Here is an 18,501-nt window from a genome sequence, read left to right as displayed (position 1 = left end):
ATGCTTCCTGAGATGTAAATCCAATCGGGCACATAGTAAAATACAATAAAAAATTTGATATTATGTATATTTAGAAAATTAAGGTAAACATTAATGTAACCTACTTACAATTATCTGTACATGTCTGTTGATAAATAACATGAATAATAATTACTTTCGAGGAGAAACATCAATTTGGACTTTGGATAGTTTATTATGTCAGGTTTTATACCTAAATATCAATTTATTAACCAGAATTTTATTATTTCATCTCTTTTCTTCCATTAGGAATTAATTCTTATTAACCCTTTTCAACATTTACATTGTATTTAAATTATTTAATATATTCTCCTGCTTGTGATCAGTACTTTCTGGCAAAATTTAAAATAATAATTATACACTATTGTGTGATACAAAATACAGCGTTCATTTATGAATTGACGTTATGATTATGAACAATAGTACAAATAATGACTCTCCCAGATAGTTTAATATCGCATACATAATATATTAAAATATCAATAGTACTTTTAATTACTACACGATAGAAGCAACATTAGGTATAATATACTATAGTTCCAATAACGCGGCGCTTGAATACATCTGCAATAAGATTTATAAAATGATGGAATGAGCTTGCAAAATTTTTCTATAAATTTTGCCTAGAAATAAAGGATATAAATTAGTTTAATACTAAGGCTCAAGGCATATTAGGAAAGAGTCCCAGCGCAATCAAGCGTCTTTTCTAAAATGCACGCATTCGCTGGCATATTGTTCCAGACAAATATGTAACATTATGATTTACTCAGTTTACTTCGAGACATTGGACGTGGCGCCAATGTGCCTTGAGCCTAAAAAACCGTAGAAGAAATTATGACCACAGGCAACATACCACTTGCGATGTAACGCATCTCTGGGCATTCCAACTTAGCTGTAATATTTTACTTTAACTTCATTATTAAATATATTTTTAAACATAAACAAAATACGCTATCTGACATTTGCATACAAGTCGAGCGTCAGATGTTTAAAAGATATTTTATTAGCAATAAAATTAGGGTCCCCTATGTATTTAAAAAGTCACGATCGAAAATTTTATTCTATAACCCATATCTATCAGACCGAATGAACACCATTAGCTATGTAGAATAAGGTACATATGAGTTTGGGGTTTAAGGCTAGCCGCACTTTGGATGCGTTTTCGTACGAATTTGATTCGTGCAAACACGTATGAACACACACGAACAATCTCGATCTTCCAAGTACTATGGGAGCGCTCAGACTGGGTGTGAGTTAGTCGTACCTAGACTCAGTCTGCGTGCTCCAACAGTACTTGGAAGGTAGAAATTGTTATTACGTGTTCGCACGAATCAAATTCGTACGAAAAAGCATCCAAAGTGCGGCTAGCCTGCGTAGGTACCTATCTAATCAATAATAAATTCATTTATTATTTAAAATAGTAACTAGGTACATAATATTATATTTCCTAACTAAATATATCCTTTCATTTTATCGACGATTTGGCGATTTTGTCCGACAACAACTTTGGGGGATCAGTGATCACGATAGTAATTTTATATTCAAAACAATAATTATATATGTACATATTAAAAACTTAAATTTATATTAATAAAGAACCTAAATCTATGGGTGCGTTTAAATTAGTCTTGTGGCGGTATTGCATATTCATACAAAATGATGCAGTCACCATTACAAAATCTTGTATGAACTTACAGATCCGGCTAATTAGAATGCACCCTCATTTTCATCCATGAAACAATCAGTCTTCTCATTGCAAAAATTATCAATTTTATATTTACACTTTCCAAACTTCCAAACTACATGCACAGTGTGGACATTTACAAAGGAAACTAGATTGGTTAGCCTAATTGTTAAACAAGTTTTAATAATTACAAAATTTTTTAACATACATAATTCATTTGATTAAATTTGGTAAGTTTTATTTATCAAACTTACTACGAACGAAGTTATTTTTTTCAGACATCTGACATCAATTCGTCACATAATGATAATAATCATAGGTTGAGATCTATGGAACCTACTTTGCTCAGACTTTATTTAGGCCCAGTTGCATGACAGGCGGTCAAAGCTCTGTTAAGATTACTGATAAATTTTGCCAACCAATAATAAGTGGATTGCACAAGACAGTATTCATTCTTCCATGAATAAGGTCAAAAGTAAAATTTTGATCCCAATGTTAAGTTAACAAACCCTGACTTATGCAACCCATTTGCTTATATTGACGGTCAAGTTTTAACGGTAACCGCGCGTAACTTTAACCGCTTGCCATGCAACTGGACTTTAAAGACAAATCTGTCTCATCTAAACTCAAAGTAATGTCAAAGTCAATGTATGCTTTATGAATCGAATCTCAGCTTTAATGGCTAAAGTGTCTCTCTTTTTCCCAAGCACTAAGTGAATATTTAGTTACAAAAATGGACGGGTAAGAATGTGATTTCCATTATGAAAAAATCTTGAGCGAGTTAATATATCGCTTACAAAGAAAAGTCATTTTTGGTCTTTCGACATAATGTAAAGTGTAAACTAACCATCTGGTATAGTCCGTCCAAAATGACTTTTTTCACGCGCCATTTTAACTCTATAGGTCAGCTGTCATGTCAAAAGTACGGTTCACCTTTAAAACGTACTTTTGAGATGAAATTTGACTCAAAGTTAAAATGGTACGTGAGAAGTAATTTTTTACGATTACGTGAATTACTGCGGGATGTAAAGGTGACGCCACACAAGTAAGCGAAAATGAACACAATAAGAATAACACATGTTCGAAGAGATGAAGAGAGTAAAAACTTGCATTCTCCAATATCAGGGTCATGCATGCAAATCATGAAGATATTACGGTGTGGTGGCTTACATAAAAAATCTAAAGTAAGTCTTTTTGATAACAATTTTTCAAAACACCAATTGTACGCAGTGGCGTGCAGGTCATAGAGGCATAAATGCACTGCTTACCCCAGTTGTAATAGCTCAATGCATATTTTTTCATTATGACCTGCCAGTAAACAGGTTTCTACCTAACTAATGCCTACACAGGCTTCAAACACTGTGCACGCCACTGATTGTACGGCCCAAGAAGGTATGGCACAAATAATAATAATTTACAAAAGACACGAATAAATAAATAGAATTATTCATTGTCATATCTAACAACGGTCTAAATTGCTCTAAATACAGTATAGTCCGTACAAAATGAAACTCACTCGCCATTTTAACTCTGTGTCAACTGTCATGTCAAAAGTACGGTTTACCTTTAAAATATGGACTGAAATTGTAGTTTTCACATGACAGTTGACACATTAAAAAGCGGTGAACCGTACTTTTGACATGACAGTTGACCCATAGAGTTAAAATGGCGCGTGAAGAGTCATTTTGTACGGACTACGTGCATTATAACCAATTAGTATGAAATTTAACTGTCAGATGGATGTCAGAATAACAGTTGGTCAATTCGAGTTTATGTGAATTTGGGGGTATTATATCGTATCAAACGTTTCGGTACTGATAAAATTAGGGTATAATGCGTAAAAAATGACTTTTCACGTGCCATTTTAACTTTGTGTCAAAATATTTCATGTCAAAAGTACTATTTTAGTCTCTATTTTGAAGGTGAACCGTACTTTTGACATGACAGTTGACCCATAGAGTTACAATGGCGCGTGAAGAGTCATTTTGTACGGACTACGTGCATTATAACCAATTAGTATGAAATTTAACTGTCAGATGGATGTCAGAATAACAGTTGGTCAATTCGAGTTTATGTGAATTTGGGGGTATTATATCGTATCAAACGTTTCGGTACTGATAAAATTAGGGTATAATGCGTAAAAAATGACTTTTCACGTGCCATTTTAACTTTGTGTCAAAATATTTCATGTCAAAAGTACTATTTTAGTCTCTATTTTGAAGGTGAACCGTACTTTTGACATGACAGTTGACCCATAGAGTTAAAATGGTGGATGAAAGTCATTTTGTACTTACTATATCAATGAATCTATCGGCTGAGGTGGAAGTGCGGGCGTGTGTCTGCTAGAGGATGCCGTTGGTATAGTACTGGTAGTTGTCGTAGAGGCGCGTGGACAGCGAGTGCAGCGCGTCGCGCACGAGGCGGTCGACGAGCGCGCGCAGTTGCGGCTCGGTGCGACCGAGGTGGAAGCGCGCGCGGAACGCGGACACGGCGCTACTGCTGCGTAGACACGGTAGCTGCCCGCCTGACGACAACACAATACTACATCACACTATCCAAACATCCATACTAAAGTTTTGGGTCGCTGTATAGTTTTGTTCTTCGACTTACCCATTCGCATGACGTCGACGAGGTGTATGATCTGGTCGCAGTGCTTGCGCGCCGCGAGCAGGCCGCGCAGGATGAGGATCTTGAAGTACGCGAACATGTCCGAGCTCTCGCCGTCCATCACGTCGACGAACTCGCTCGTCAGCTGCACGGGTAAATGAAGATTGACTTGATTTTACAGTTAATTTTAATACAAAAAGTCTTAAGTCTTTTGAGGTTTCTTTATGTTGTCATTGATTTAAAAGTGTACATCTGGGATTCCTTGTAATCATAAAAAGGAAACTCTTTCTGAATTTTAAAAAGTAGACACCACTTTGAAAATCTTTGTTTTTGGACAGTTTTTTTTTTTTAAATTGATACCTGGGCTTCCGTTGTGATCATAAAAAAGGAAACTGTTGTCAAGATTTTAAAGTGATCGTCATTTTCAAATTCTTCTTTGTGAGATCATATAAAACCGGGTACCGTCGTCTAAAAAATTTAAAAAAGCGACGCCATTTTCAAAATTCTTACTATTGAACCTAAACTAATTCTTTCTAAGAAGTTACAAATACAGAAGTAATCATAAAATAGGAAACTACTGCAAAATTTAAAAATCCGCCGGGTATCACTAAATCACTTCTTCGCATTTAAGCAATGGATGTTGGATATACACACAAACTTTTTTTTTAATTACTGGAGAGGATGAGTTAGTTTAATATAATCAAAGCATTTTATGAAAAATTACAATTGATAGTATACCTTAAATGGAGAACTTTCAAATCCCAGATTCTTGGGTGAAATTGAGAATATGAATCCAAAATCGATGTGGATGATGTGTCCTGCGCTGTCCAACAGAATGTTCCCATTGTGTCTGTAAATATAATTGTTATTATAAGCATTCAATTGCAAGGACTATTATGATTTTTAGTACATACGGTAAGTGATACCTAATTTCGTAAAATTAAAACTAAAATGTGTGAAGGAACGTGTTTCGAATTCGCCTCGAAGGCGTGGCCTCCTCACCCAGGTGGGAGGCAAGGCAACTTAGTGCCCCAGTTGTGTACTTTTAGCTGAAATCTAAGGGCTAGGGCTAGCCTGAGCCTTCACGAATTATTTGTGTTTGGAATTTATGAGATTTATGGCGGTTTCCACATATTTGACCATACATGACGCTACTTGCACTCATACGAAAGGACCATACAGATATCCCGCAGACGCACTGCAAACTTGCGACGTAGTAATAAACAGGAACAGGAACAGGCTAGATGGCGCTAAAGGTATCTTTAATCACGACTGCGCCCATTCAACATAAATTCTACTGAGAAGAGAACCTGTCTTTGAGCTGCAGCAAGTAGCTGGTGAGCGCGTAGGCGGCGGCGGACTCGACGAAGTTGTTCTGCGCGCGCAGGAAGCCCTCGCTGGTGGGCGGCCCGTGCTCCAGCTCCAGCCACGCGCGCAGCGACGCGCCCGACTGCTTCTTGATCTGGTGCAGCGACACCGAGTTCAGCACCTGCCGACCGATACAACCTGTCAGTGTGTGCGATCGAAGGGAGATTCAAAAAATAATCATTTATGTCAAACAGGTTCTGAGAAAGTAATTTAAGTAGAGTGTAGGCACAAGGGCAATTTTGTTAGGAGGAACGCGCGTCGCGGCACTCACCGGCTGTATGAGGCCGCACTCGCGGTCGAGGCACAGGATCTCGTAGGGGCGCAGGCGCAGCGGCACGCGCTCCAGCTCCCACACGGCCTGCAGGCGCCGCAACAGCTGCGCCGCCAGCATCTCCTGACGCAGGTCATCGCCCACCTTCACGATGCAGCCCAGCAGCCGCCAGCCCGCCAGCGCGCCGTACGGCGACGCCGAGCGCATGCGCGACAGCTTGCTCTCCCACGACTCCTGCCACACAACACACCAACACACACAGGCGTTACTAATTATAATTTATAAGCAGCTGTTTGCCACAAGGCGCGTAATATGACAGTCACACAACGCATACTGTAGGCTTAGTACTACTTTACAAATCTTTTTTCAAATCCGTATAGGCGTGAGCTTGACTGCAAGCACGCCAAACAGTAGGTGTTACTGATTTCTGATGATGCAGCCCAACGTGGAGCGTGCCTGCCTAAAACGTGCCCAATCACTCTTCTTTTGAAAATGCCAATATTATAGCTAGCTGAGAAAATAGAAGCCGAAAGAGCATTCCATCTGTTTTGATAATTGAAATCTACCAGCATCATCTCGACAACGTTGATAGATTCGCAACACATTCTCTCTTTCACTTTATTCACCTTCTGCAATTGGTTATCTTTATTTGACTAACTTAAATAATTTGGCTATTACTCGTTTCTGTTTATACTTTCATTCTTGATTAAAATATAATTTTTCCAAACGATACCTAAAAGATAAAAATCACTATAACAAAACAGTACAGACGTGATTTATACCAAGTAGCTGTGAGCTTATGAATCATACGGCGATTATATTGCAGTGAATACAATCAAAAAAATATAACAAAAAGCAGAGGTTAAAGGCTATGAAAAGGTATAAACAGCGATAATATAAGCTACTGGACGGGGCTACCCCGCCCTGCTATTATAATATTATTACGGTTGATGCGTGAGTAACGCTGGCCAGACCGTGTTTCCCCTGTTTACTGATATCGATTGGAACTGTGTATAATTGGCGGCCCGACTGTTTGTGTTTGGACTGCTTGTTTACATATGTGTACAAGTTTAAAGAAAGACAGTAGTGGGAATGTATTGCATACATTTTTTCTCTAGGCCAACAAATTGAGTGCAATGGATCCGAATCTATTAATTCGACATTAGCTGTTTCTGTTAAACTCAACGCGACAGGTTGAGATAGCAATCAGGGAGGGAACGCCCCGCACACCCGAATAACCCCCGCGCTAACCCAGCGCGGGCGAGCGCGGGTGACGTGCGGGTGTACGGGGCGTCCGCCCGCCTCATACTCCGATTGCCATTTCAACCAGTCGCGGACTATACAAAGTCACGATTATAATCACCTCAGTTTGGTTGATACTCGCTTACTATTGGCTACAATGTATTGTTGCAACAAGAATACCATAAATTCAGCCAATCATAACAATCGCGATTGTAATAATGATTTATGGAGGTTTTTCGCAATTGACCAGCTGATTATATTATTATACTAGCGACCGCTTTCGTCTCGCGTGCAAAATTTCAGTTTTCTAGATCTAAGGGTTTGGGCTGGGCCGTTGATCCGTCAGTTGATGAGTCAGGACTTTTCTCATTATTATTCACTAGCTGATGCCCGGGACTTTGTCCGCGTGGATTTAAGTTTTGAAAATCCCGCGGGAACTCTTTAATTTTCCGGGATAAAAAGTAGCCTATATCACTCTCCAGATATAGGGTAGTAGGGATGGGTATACCTATACCCATGCAAAAAACCACGTCGATCCGTTGCGACGTGATTGAAGGACAAACCAACAAACAAACACACTTTCGCATTTATAATAGGGGTAGTGACGAAGGTTAATATTATTTCTAATAAACCAAAAATTAAAAGTACTATTATAGAGTAGAAACAGGCGCTTAAAATAACTGTCGAATTTATTTTTATAATACAACATGATGTGACCTGATACATAGTAACAATAAATTAGACAAAAATTAGGACATCATGTCGTGCCACACCACAATTTAATAATAATTAGGTGAGGCTTGACACGTGTGTCCATTGAGTCACGTATATTTTGTCAGTTAGTTTTTATCATATGAGGTTATCATCATCATCGACGCATCGCTGGCTCACTTTTGAGAAAGGAGAGATCAGAGAGGAGTCTCGACTCAGAATGAGAAAGGTTTGGCCGTAGTCTACCAACGCTGGCCAAGTGTGGATTGGAGGATTGTGTTTAACATGATTATTATCAATGGACTTTCCAACGTTCCAGCTCTTGTTAATCGACCTTTATATTACACGCGTGTGGAGAAGGCTTCATGGTGGTGGTGGTACCTTGAGCGCGAGCGCGGAGGGGTCCTGCGGGTCGCGGCGGAATGCGTTGGGGGGCGGCGCGCAGTTTGGTTGATACGCGCTCACTATTGGCTACAATGTATTGTTGCAACAAGAATACCATAAATTCAGCCAATCATAACAATCGCGATTGTAATAATGATTTATGGAGGTTTTTCGCAATTGACCAGCTGATTATATTATTATACTAGCGACCGCTTTCGTCTCGCGTGCAAAATTTCAGTTTTCTAGATCTAAGGGTTTGGGCTGGGCCGTTGATCCGTCAGTTGATGAGTCAGGACTTTTCTCATTATTATTCACTAGCTGATGCCCGGGACTTTGTCCGCGTGGATTTAAGTTTTGAAAATCCCGTGGGAACTCTTTAATTTTCCGGGATAAAAAGTAGCCTATATCACTCTCCAGATATAGGGTAGTAGGGATGGGTATACCTATACCCATGCAAAAAACTACGTCGATCCGTTGCGACGTGATTGAAGGACAAACCAACAAACAAACACACTTTCGCATTTATAATAGGGGTAGTGACGAAGGTTAATATTATTTCTAATAAACCAAAAATTAAAAGTACTATTATAGAGTAGAAACAGGCGCTTAAAATAACTGTCGAATTTATTTTTATAATACAACATGATGTGACCTGATACATAGTAACAATAAATTAGACAAAAATTAGGACATCATGTCGTGCCACACCACAATTTAATAATAATTAGGTGAGGCTTGACACGTGTGTCCATTGAGTCACGTATATTTTGTCAGTTAGTTTTTATCATATGAGGTTATCATCATCATCGACGCATCGCTGGCTCACTTTTGAGAAAGGAGAGATCAGAGAGGAGTCTCGACTCAGAATGAGAAAGGTTTGGCCGTAGTCTACCAACGCTGGCCAAGTGTGGATTGGAGGATTGTGTTTAACATGATTATTATCAATGGACTTTCCAACGTTCCAGCTCTTGTTAATCGACCTTTATATTACACGCGTGTGGAGAAGGCTTCATGGTGGTGGTGGTACCTTGAGCGCGAGCGCGGAGGGGTCCTGCGGGTCGCGGCGGAAGGCGTTGGGCGGCGGCGCGGCCGTGGCGTCGGCCAGCCGCCGCCGCACCTCGCCCGCGCCCACCGCCACCGACTCGCGCGAGCCGCACGACGACGTGGACGCGCCCGACAGCGCCGACGCCGCCGACAGCACCGACAGCGCCGACACCTGCCACACACAAACAAACCTCCATAAGCCCAAATTAGACGGTTCATTTTTCACTTTTTCTTGCCTCATTGTTGATTTTTCGTTTCATTTTCGATTTTTGCTTGCCTGTGAAGATGAACGGTCGGTGTTTAAACAGTTCATTTTCGATGACTCGTCGATGAAGGCTCGAAAATGAAAGCAAAAATCTCGAAAAATTAACCATCTAATTAGGCGAAACCCAGAGGCGCATTTTATCTAGCTATCTTCTCGCCTTGAAATAAATGACATCTAACAAAACGATTCTGATTTCTTTCTCTAAACTAAATTTGGAGTATCTGCATCTTTTCTTTTTAATATTGTTAATAAAGGACGGAAAATTAATTTTATTCTTGCGAATACCTACTCTAAAATTTAGTTGCGATCAGAATCAGTACAAATGCAGACAGGCTAAAACTCCTTTCCGACTTTTTCGAAAGACATTTCTTTTCTATTTATTGATACCTAAAAACGATCGAATTTTATCCTGGCAAGTTTTAGTAGCTAGTAGGTACTGAACTCTTACTTTCATATATTTTAATAAGGCCTTAATTATTCACATTATTCTAAAAAAACCGGCCAAGTGCGAGTCAGGCTCGCGCAATGAGGGTTCCGTATTACAGTCGTATTTTTTCGACATTTTGTGCACGATAATTCAAAAACTATGATGCATAAAAATAAATAAAAATCTGTTTTAGAATGTACAGGTGAAGACCTTTCATATGATACCGCACTTGATATAGTCACTCACTTCGAAAGTTGAAAATACTAATTATTAGTTCATGACCACAATTTATTTTTTTGTGTGATCTAACCCTAAATTCACGGTTTTCAGATTTTTCCCCAAATGTCAGCTATAAGATCTACCTACCTGCCAAATTTCATGATTCTAGGTCAACGGGATGTACCCTGTAGGTTTCTTGACAGACAGACAGACAGACAACAAAGACATCCTATAAGGGTTCCGTTTTTCCCTTTGAGGTACGGAACCCTAAAAACATGTTCAATATAAAGTAAGCTGCTTAAACATGCTTAATTCGATTTAATAATTAGAGTACTGACCAACTATGGTTAGTTATAACTACTCTGTAAGTAGGTGAGAGTACCTACATCATTCTAAAAGGTAACTTGTGACATAGGTCTGTTGAATCAAAATTTATCCTTTTAATTAGCATTACATTTTAGATTCAGTTTCATATTATGCATGTGACTGTATGAATTATGTATACTTACTTACCTTATCAGTCTGAATAGCTATTAGTTGAACCAGAACGCAAGTTTTTTTAATTTTTAATACATTTGAACATTGATAAGACAGCTATGTTGCATTTATCAAATTGTAATTAAAACCATTAATATAAGTTTAATTTTTACAGCTATCGGCACTCGGAGCACATTGACTTTATAGCATGTCGGTGACGCGACCTTGAAGTTTTCACAAATCCCAAAATCGGCCAACACGCCTAAAGAAGTTTTCACTTCAATAATGTGCACACACCTGCGACAAGCTATCTGGCGCCGGCAGCTTCGCAGGATACTGCGTACTTAGTTCTTCATCCTCGTGACTCCAGCAGTCTCCCGCGTCGGCGTCATCCAACGCCGAGTACAGGGATAGAGCTGGCCACTCCGGAACGAGATTCTCTTCACTCTTGGTGTGTCTGATGGGCGGCGAGTGGGGCGCGGGGGGCGCGGGCGGCAGCAGGCGTGGAGGCAGTGACTCGTGTCCTTCCGTTTCTAACACCTCCACGTACATTATATACGGCGCCTGTAAATAAAGAAGTGTTAAATTTTCTCGTTATTATATTTAAAGCATCTATCGATAGTAAAGACATCCTGTCCCCTTACTACGAAAACAATATATAGTTATTTATATATAGATTAGCGGAGGGTGTTGAAAAACCATATGGGAACTCTTTGATTTTCTGGGATAAAAAGTTTATGTCCGTCCCCTGGACGCAAGCTATCTCTGAAAGCGTCAAAGCTAGCAGACAGGTAGACAGACACACTTTTACATTTATAGTAAAAAATTGTAATTAGTGTGGATATAGTTTGGCGCATATATTATGAATAATATAACAAGGCTTTAGATTTTCAAACATAATTTAATAATTTAGATATTAAACTGGCTGTTTTCATTCATTGAACATAAACGTGAAGACTGTTGTTTGCGGCTTCAGCTGAGTGAATTAAATCAGCGACCCCTAACTACGGGTATGCAATAGGTAAAGTGTGCATGTTCGTAACAGTTATTACAGCAATTAACTGTTTAACAACAATAATGGCATGTAACAACTAACATCAATACATAAAATTAACATATAATAAAATCGCAAGTTTTATACAACACTGCGCGATTGTGCATAACGTACGAGGTATAGAGCAATCTCCGACCTCTATAACATAACGACGACTTGTATTTGGGTGATCGTAAATTATAACAAGAGACAACTACGCGTATGCATACGACTATGTGTGGATTTGCTTTTAGGCTGTATACCCAGTTTGGGTTGTGTCACAGACGAAAAATGTTACATCTGTATAAGTGTCTTGTTACCTTAGACACCTAGTGAAAGACATACTTCGTACGCGTGGTTTAGTTTTTTAAAAATGCCGTGGGAACTCTTTAATTTCCCGGGATAAAAAGCCTATGTCACTCTCCAGGTTTTTATCTATATCCATGCAAAAAATCACGTCAATCCATTGCACCGTTGCGACGTGATTGAAGGACAAACCAACAAACAAACACACTTTCGCATTTATAATAAGGGTACTGATAAGCCCGCAGGTAGAATAAGTATAATCGATAGTGGTAATTAGAGAGATTAAACGAAGGTTCCTTCTGATTAAACACGCAGAAAGGACATAACAAGTTTCCCCAGTTTTGAGGAGTGTCCTTTCTGAATTGTCTCTGACAAAATAACTATAATTAACTAGTGACACTTTAAGGTAAATAAGTACACTAGCTGTCCGATTTCGTTTCCGTAGCCACTGTCCTTTCGACAAGCGTTCGGGGTCAACAAGTATATTTTTACTCTATCCGGTAATTTAACAAGCGACTCATTTATTAGCAAGTACCAACAAGCATTTTGACGTAAAATAACTCCGGGAAGTATTGCCAAAAAGTATAATTTCATTTAAATTCAATAGGTAAAAAACTAAAAAAATTGGTCAAGTGCGAGTCAGACTCGCACACCAAGGGTTCCGTACCTACTACAGTCGCATTTTTTTGACATTTTTATTTTGTCCATGAATACATTTTCATTTTCGGTTTTCGGATTTTTTCCTTTACTTGTGCCATAAGACCTACCTATCTGCCAACTTTTATGATTCTTGGTCAACAGGAAGTACCCTATAGTTTTCTTGACAGACATGACAGACGGACAGACGGACAGACGGACGGACGGACAGACAGACAGACAGACAACGAAGAGATCCTAAAGGGTTCCTTTTTTCTTTTTGATGTATGGAACCCTGAAAAGACGAAGTTTTAAAGACGAAGACAGGGATTAGGGCCTAGGGGCACGTGGACAAATATTGAGCCTGCGTCATAATTATCTATGTCACTCTCCAGTTCTGTATAAACTGCGCTTTAGTAATACATACCTTATCCTTGCTGTTAAGCACAGCGGCGGCGTGGGGAGGTATCCTCAGCACGTGATGAGGTTTCTGATGCAAGGGAAGCCAGACTCGCGCTGGCAGGTTCAGGTCAAGGGACGCAAGTTCGGCTCTAAGTCGGCCATTCCGCCTCTCCTTGTCCGCTACGCCCGCCAGACGCCGCCCGATATTTGTTAACGCTGTGAGGAACTGAAACAATCGTCTCGATTAATCAGTGCATGTTTGCACTGAGGTGGAGCGTTATATGCGCGGTTATAGTATAAGTAACAGTAGTGACATATGTGGCATAACATTACACAGTGGTTCCCATGCCACGACACAAATTATTGCGATCTACAACATTAGGCTTCACTCTGCGAAAACGTAAATCCTCTTTTAATCACGTATATTGGAATTCCGAAAAATCCGGTCTTATTCCTTGTTGACATCCTTACTAATGTTAAAAATGCGAAAGTGTGTCTGTCTGTCAGTCTGCTAGCTTTTCACGGTCCAACAGTTTAACAGATTTTGATGAAATTTGGTACACAGTTAGCTTACATTCCGGGAAGGGATAAATTATGTATAGCATGCAAACTACCGCGGCATACAGATCACACTTTGCCTGTACTAGAACTGCACACCAACTGCTCGATGACTGCGGAGTCGATCAAGAGCAGTTGTAGTTGAAACCGACTGCTGCAGCAGTTATCAATGGCAGCTTCAAGCTGTTGATCAATGACTGCTCGTACTCGAGCGGTCTATGTATTTTGATCACTGGCTAACTGCTCGAGTTGCCCGTGTAAGGCCGGTCTAACGATGTAGAATTTGTGTCAACTGCACAATGTAACCCAACTGCAATTTTGCAGTCTGGTCTTGACACTTTAAAAACTGGTAATCTATTTTGGATATGCCTAAAGTATCTTTTTATGTTAAGTGACTGGTAATTGCGCATTTTGATCGTCTTTTTCTAGGACGAAACTGACTTGAATAAGCCTACTTATTTCAAGCTTATATCACATTTAAGGAAAACGAATACTGACTTTACGTACTGATCTCAAGTCTTAAACTATTGATGTTTCAACAATCTAGACTCTTATTACTGAGTAAGAATTTATAATTAAGTATAATAATCTAGACGTGAAAGACGGAAATGTGAATATTATAATGGAAAGTTGCTATGTCATAGATAAATATTCAAGTTATGTATAATAAGATTTAAATGATAAAACGATACACAATCTTTGGACGAGGTTAAATCTTGGTACCTCCTACGTTACGTTACGACTTAGACCTACGTCATATTTCATATTCATATTATCTGATTCTGAACGCTTACGAATTTTTTAGTGACAACAATCGGCTTTGCTTTGCTCAGCAGCCCGCTAGTTGGTGTTAGTTAAATTACTAATGTATACCTACTCCGAACAAAATGACTCCTCACGCGCCATTTTATTTTATTTTTAAAATAAAATAAAGTACGGGTCACCCTTGAAATAAGGACTAAAATCGTACTTTTGACATGAAATTTGACACAAAAAGTTAAAATGGCGCGTGAGGAGTTAAATCTTACGAGTTGTATAATTGTATACCTACATTTTGTAACGTTTTGCTTTTTTTTTTTTAAAAAAAGAGTAGTTCCTGGGTTTCTTGTCGGCTCTTTTCACTAGTATATGCTTTCCGTATCGAGGGTAATAGTCTTGACGAAGTGGCACAAGTTGTCCTATATTATGAAACTAGCGACCCGCCCCGGCTTCGCATGGGTGCAACGTAGATACTAATGTGATGTCATTGCCTCGGAAACTCTCAAATGAGAGGATTTTTTCCGACCTAATGCACATTACTTCAATTTCTCTAGGGATCTCTAATTTTTTGAGAATTAAACTATAGCTATAAACCTTCCCCTTGAATCACTCTATCTATTGGTGAAAACCGCATTAAAATCCGTTGCGTAGTTTAAAAGATCTACGCGTTCATACATACATACATACATACATACATACATACATACATACAGACGCGAGAAGCGACTTTATTTAATACTATGTAGAGATACATTTCATTGAATTCGCCCAATCGTAATATTATGATTGATATAGTAAGTAGGTATGGTGCTTGGTGGTTTTATAAACAATGAATCATATTAACTAACTTATGCATAGCACTGATAGAACAATAAAATTATGTTTTATCAGTAGGTACTATGTTTAAGTGGTAAACATAATGAATCATCAATGAATTAGGTAAGTACTCATTACCTATTTATTTTAAGTTCTCAAGTACCATAAAAATCGTTTAATTTATGAACCTAATTATAATTGTGTGCTTCCAATTTCCTTGTTTGGAGTATTAATTATTATACTGGTGCTCTATTATAATATTACCGTACGCGGCAGAAAATAATGTCCATCGACCTTTAGAATAAGAGTTCCGTTTTGTAGAGCGTTGTCTCTGTCACTATGTAATCCGTGTCCTATGTAACGTTTTGTAGATCTAAACGACAGAGACAATGCTCTACAAAACCACAATCTCTTTCTAAAGGTCGATGTTATTTTCTGCCGGCTACTGTTTATACTTATCACTATTTTAGAACGGCCAGGCAGAAAGCCGGAGATAGCTATGATAGCAGGCTAATCTAAAAATGACAAAATAAACTACTAAGTAGTAAATATAATAATTCCTTAAGATCAAAATATTTTTTCTTTTTGCACAGGGATTAGGGACTCGAGGAGTGAGTTTGCACCGAATACACTAATGTCTAAGTAGAAACGTGAGTAGAATATTAAGTTGTAAATAATAGTTTTGATTACTGATTATGTTATCGTAACAACCTTAATCAATAGATATACAATAATATAAAAAGGTACTAAATTATAGAATTTAATAACTCGAAGCGCGGATGATGTAAGATTTACGTGTTGTTTAACTTGAGATACATTTAACTTCGCAGTAATTAATTTTAGACTGAATTACACGCATCTAATGAGTCAATCAATCAAGTCGTTATATTTCCGAAGAATTAACTTAGTGTAGGTAACTGGTAAACATTTTTAGGGTTCCGTACCTCTACAGGAAAAAGGGAACCCTTATAGGATCACTTTGTTGTCTGTCTATCTGTCTGTCTGTCAAGAAACCTACAGGGTACATCCCGTTGACCTAGAATCATGAAATTTGGCAGGTAGGTAGATCTTATAGCTGACATTTGGGGAAAAATCTGAAAACCGTGAATTTAGGGTTAGATCACACAAAAAAAAATTAAATTGTGGTCATGAACTAATTATTAGTATTTTCAACTTTCGAAGTGAGTGACTATATCAAGTGGGGTATCATATGAAAGGTCTTCACCTGTACATACTAAAACAGATTTTTATTTATTTTTCATCATAGTTTTTGAATTATCGTGCAAAATGTCGAAAAAATACGACTGTAGTACGGAACCCTCATTGCGCGAGCCTGACTCGCATTTGGCCGGTTTTTTAGTTAAATCTAGGTTTGGCTTTGGAAGTTTATTTTATAGACAACTAGATGATGTCCGCGACTTCGTCCGCATGGACTACACAAATTTCAAACCCCTATTTTACCCCCCCTAGGGGTTGAATTTTCTAAAATCCTTTCTTAGCGGATGTCGACATCATAATAGCTACCTGCATGCCAAATTTCGGGACTATCCGTCTAGTAGTTTGATCTGTGCGTTGACAGATCAGTAAGTCAGTCAGCTTTTACTTTTATATAATATATTTAAAGAGATATAATATTACTACTACATCACTATATTTTTCAGCTAAGTTGCATCGATCACGATTCACGGCTGTTTTAAGGTAATTATTGTTATTTATAGAAAACGCAGTTACTTGTATCTTATGATGATGAATTCTTATGATAATAAGATGTCTATTTATATTTACCTGTAGCTGCGGCGCTAGCCTTGGCGCCCCGCACGAGCACTGCTCCCCGCACAGGCAGCCATTGTCAAAGGCACGGCCAGACGCAAGGTCTCCCAAGTGCCTTCCCGTCGGCGCGGCCAGCCTCAACGCAGACGCGTCAGATTGTGATCTGTGATGACCTCTTCGAGCCGCCGGCCTGATTTCCTCGGCGAGAATAGAATCTCTCAATTTTGTCGCTCTCGATCTCTTAGCATCACCACAAAAAGCAGTTAATAACCACGCTAGCCGAAGCGAAAACTCAGCACTTTGTTTACACCGATACACCAGATAGGGTCGCAAAACGTCCGCTACGTCTCCCATTTCTATATACATAGTCGATAACTGCGGGAGGTAAAAGTCTACATCTTCGTGTGGGAATGAGAACAGTTTGTTAGCTAGGTATGTTTGCACACCGGGTTCTTTAGAATTAAAGAGATATGAAATCGCCATACTCATATCAAACAATTTACTTTCAAACAATCGGAGGAGAAAGTCTTTTTTTTTCGACGCGTCAGAAACACAGATGGTTTTAACCTCTGGTTCTTCCACAGTATCGGGCGGGTCCGGCGGCTTCTCGGATTCCTCTGGGTTGCCCGAATCGAGACTTTCCCTCGATCTGGCAGCGGCGGAAGGTTGCGGTCGGTCTTCATCGTTGCCATCGGGCGGCGTGTGAATGCCGGAGTCATCGGACCCCGTGGGCACCTCGGGTGGTAGTGCGAGCCTGGGAGCGGGCGCTTCGTTGCAAAGTCGAAGCGGTGCGCCCTCCGGCGACGTCGGTGTCATATCCTCTGGTATCCGTTGAAGAACAGAATCCAGGGATCTGTTCCTCTGGTGGCCGCATCCTGGAGGCGGCCCACTGGCTTGATTTGTCACATGCCTATGGACAAAGAAGACATATCGTTAGAGTTATGTTTCTCGGTATACATATTATGAATTGAGACTATGTTAATGTTATAACTTATAACGCACTTGTCGAACGGGTCTTCATAGTATCGTATTCCTACGACAATAATTTTCTTAACCATTTGTGGAGTTCACAAGTACACTTTTGGAAATGAACCTTTTTAGAAACACATCACTAAAATATCAGGTCATTATATTATTTTAAGCCTCTCCACAACAAAGTATTCGGCCAAGGAGAAGAGTGAATAACTTGCGCTAACCAACAGCGCGCAATGTTTCATACCGCGTAATTAAACACTATAAGCAGCGCGAGCACACGTCCAACTTCACCGTGGCTTTGGACTAAACTACTTTTGCTTTACGCAATCGTATACACTCCGCATACCAGTCCAATAAGGATCACCTCGATTACGCAGCTGGAACGCGACTAACTAGACAATTGATGAAATAATAAATCTTCGCAACCTAACGGACAAATATCGTTAACTACACATTTTTCAAATGAACGAATATAGCACTAACTAAACCGAATATGTATGACTTAATTTTGCTAAGATATACCTACTTG

General features: G+C 39.2%; 1 protein-coding gene across 3 annotated transcripts in view; it reads right to left on the bottom strand.

Annotated features, from left to right (window-relative positions):
- Window positions 1-48: 48 nt before the first annotated feature.
- The window catches only part of fwd (phosphatidylinositol 4-kinase beta fwd), a 42,187-nt gene continuing 23,734 nt past the window's right edge, over window positions 49-18,501 (bottom strand). The window contains exons 1-10 of one of the 3 annotated variants that reach the window (XM_034974012.2): window positions 18,217-18,319; window positions 17,013-17,907; window positions 13,120-13,320; window positions 11,015-11,281; window positions 9,313-9,501; window positions 5,949-6,182; window positions 5,620-5,798; window positions 5,048-5,159; window positions 4,313-4,454; window positions 49-4,226 (exon numbers count right to left, since the gene is read on the bottom strand). In XM_034974012.2, the coding sequence (XP_034829903.1) occupies window positions 4,045-4,226; window positions 4,313-4,454; window positions 5,048-5,159; window positions 5,620-5,798; window positions 5,949-6,182; window positions 9,313-9,501; window positions 11,015-11,281; window positions 13,120-13,320; window positions 17,013-17,813 (2,307 nt within the window). In that variant the 5' untranslated portion in view covers window positions 17,814-17,907; window positions 18,217-18,319 and the 3' untranslated portion in view covers window positions 49-4,044. Of the gene's footprint in view, window positions 4,227-4,312; window positions 4,455-5,047; window positions 5,160-5,619; window positions 5,799-5,948; window positions 6,183-9,312; window positions 9,502-11,014; window positions 11,282-13,119; window positions 13,321-17,012; window positions 17,908-17,999; window positions 18,320-18,501 lie in introns of those variants that run through there. The other 2 variants (XM_034974011.2, XM_034974010.2) reach the window with 2 other exon arrangements.

The sequence above is a fragment of the Maniola hyperantus genome, chromosome 12, assembly GCF_902806685.2.
Source record: "Maniola hyperantus chromosome 12, iAphHyp1.2, whole genome shotgun sequence".
Classification (NCBI taxonomy): Eukaryota; Metazoa; Arthropoda; class Insecta; order Lepidoptera; family Nymphalidae; genus Maniola; species Maniola hyperantus.
The sequence above is the reverse complement of the archived record's forward strand: the minus strand, read 5'-3'. Positions and strand labels throughout refer to the sequence as shown.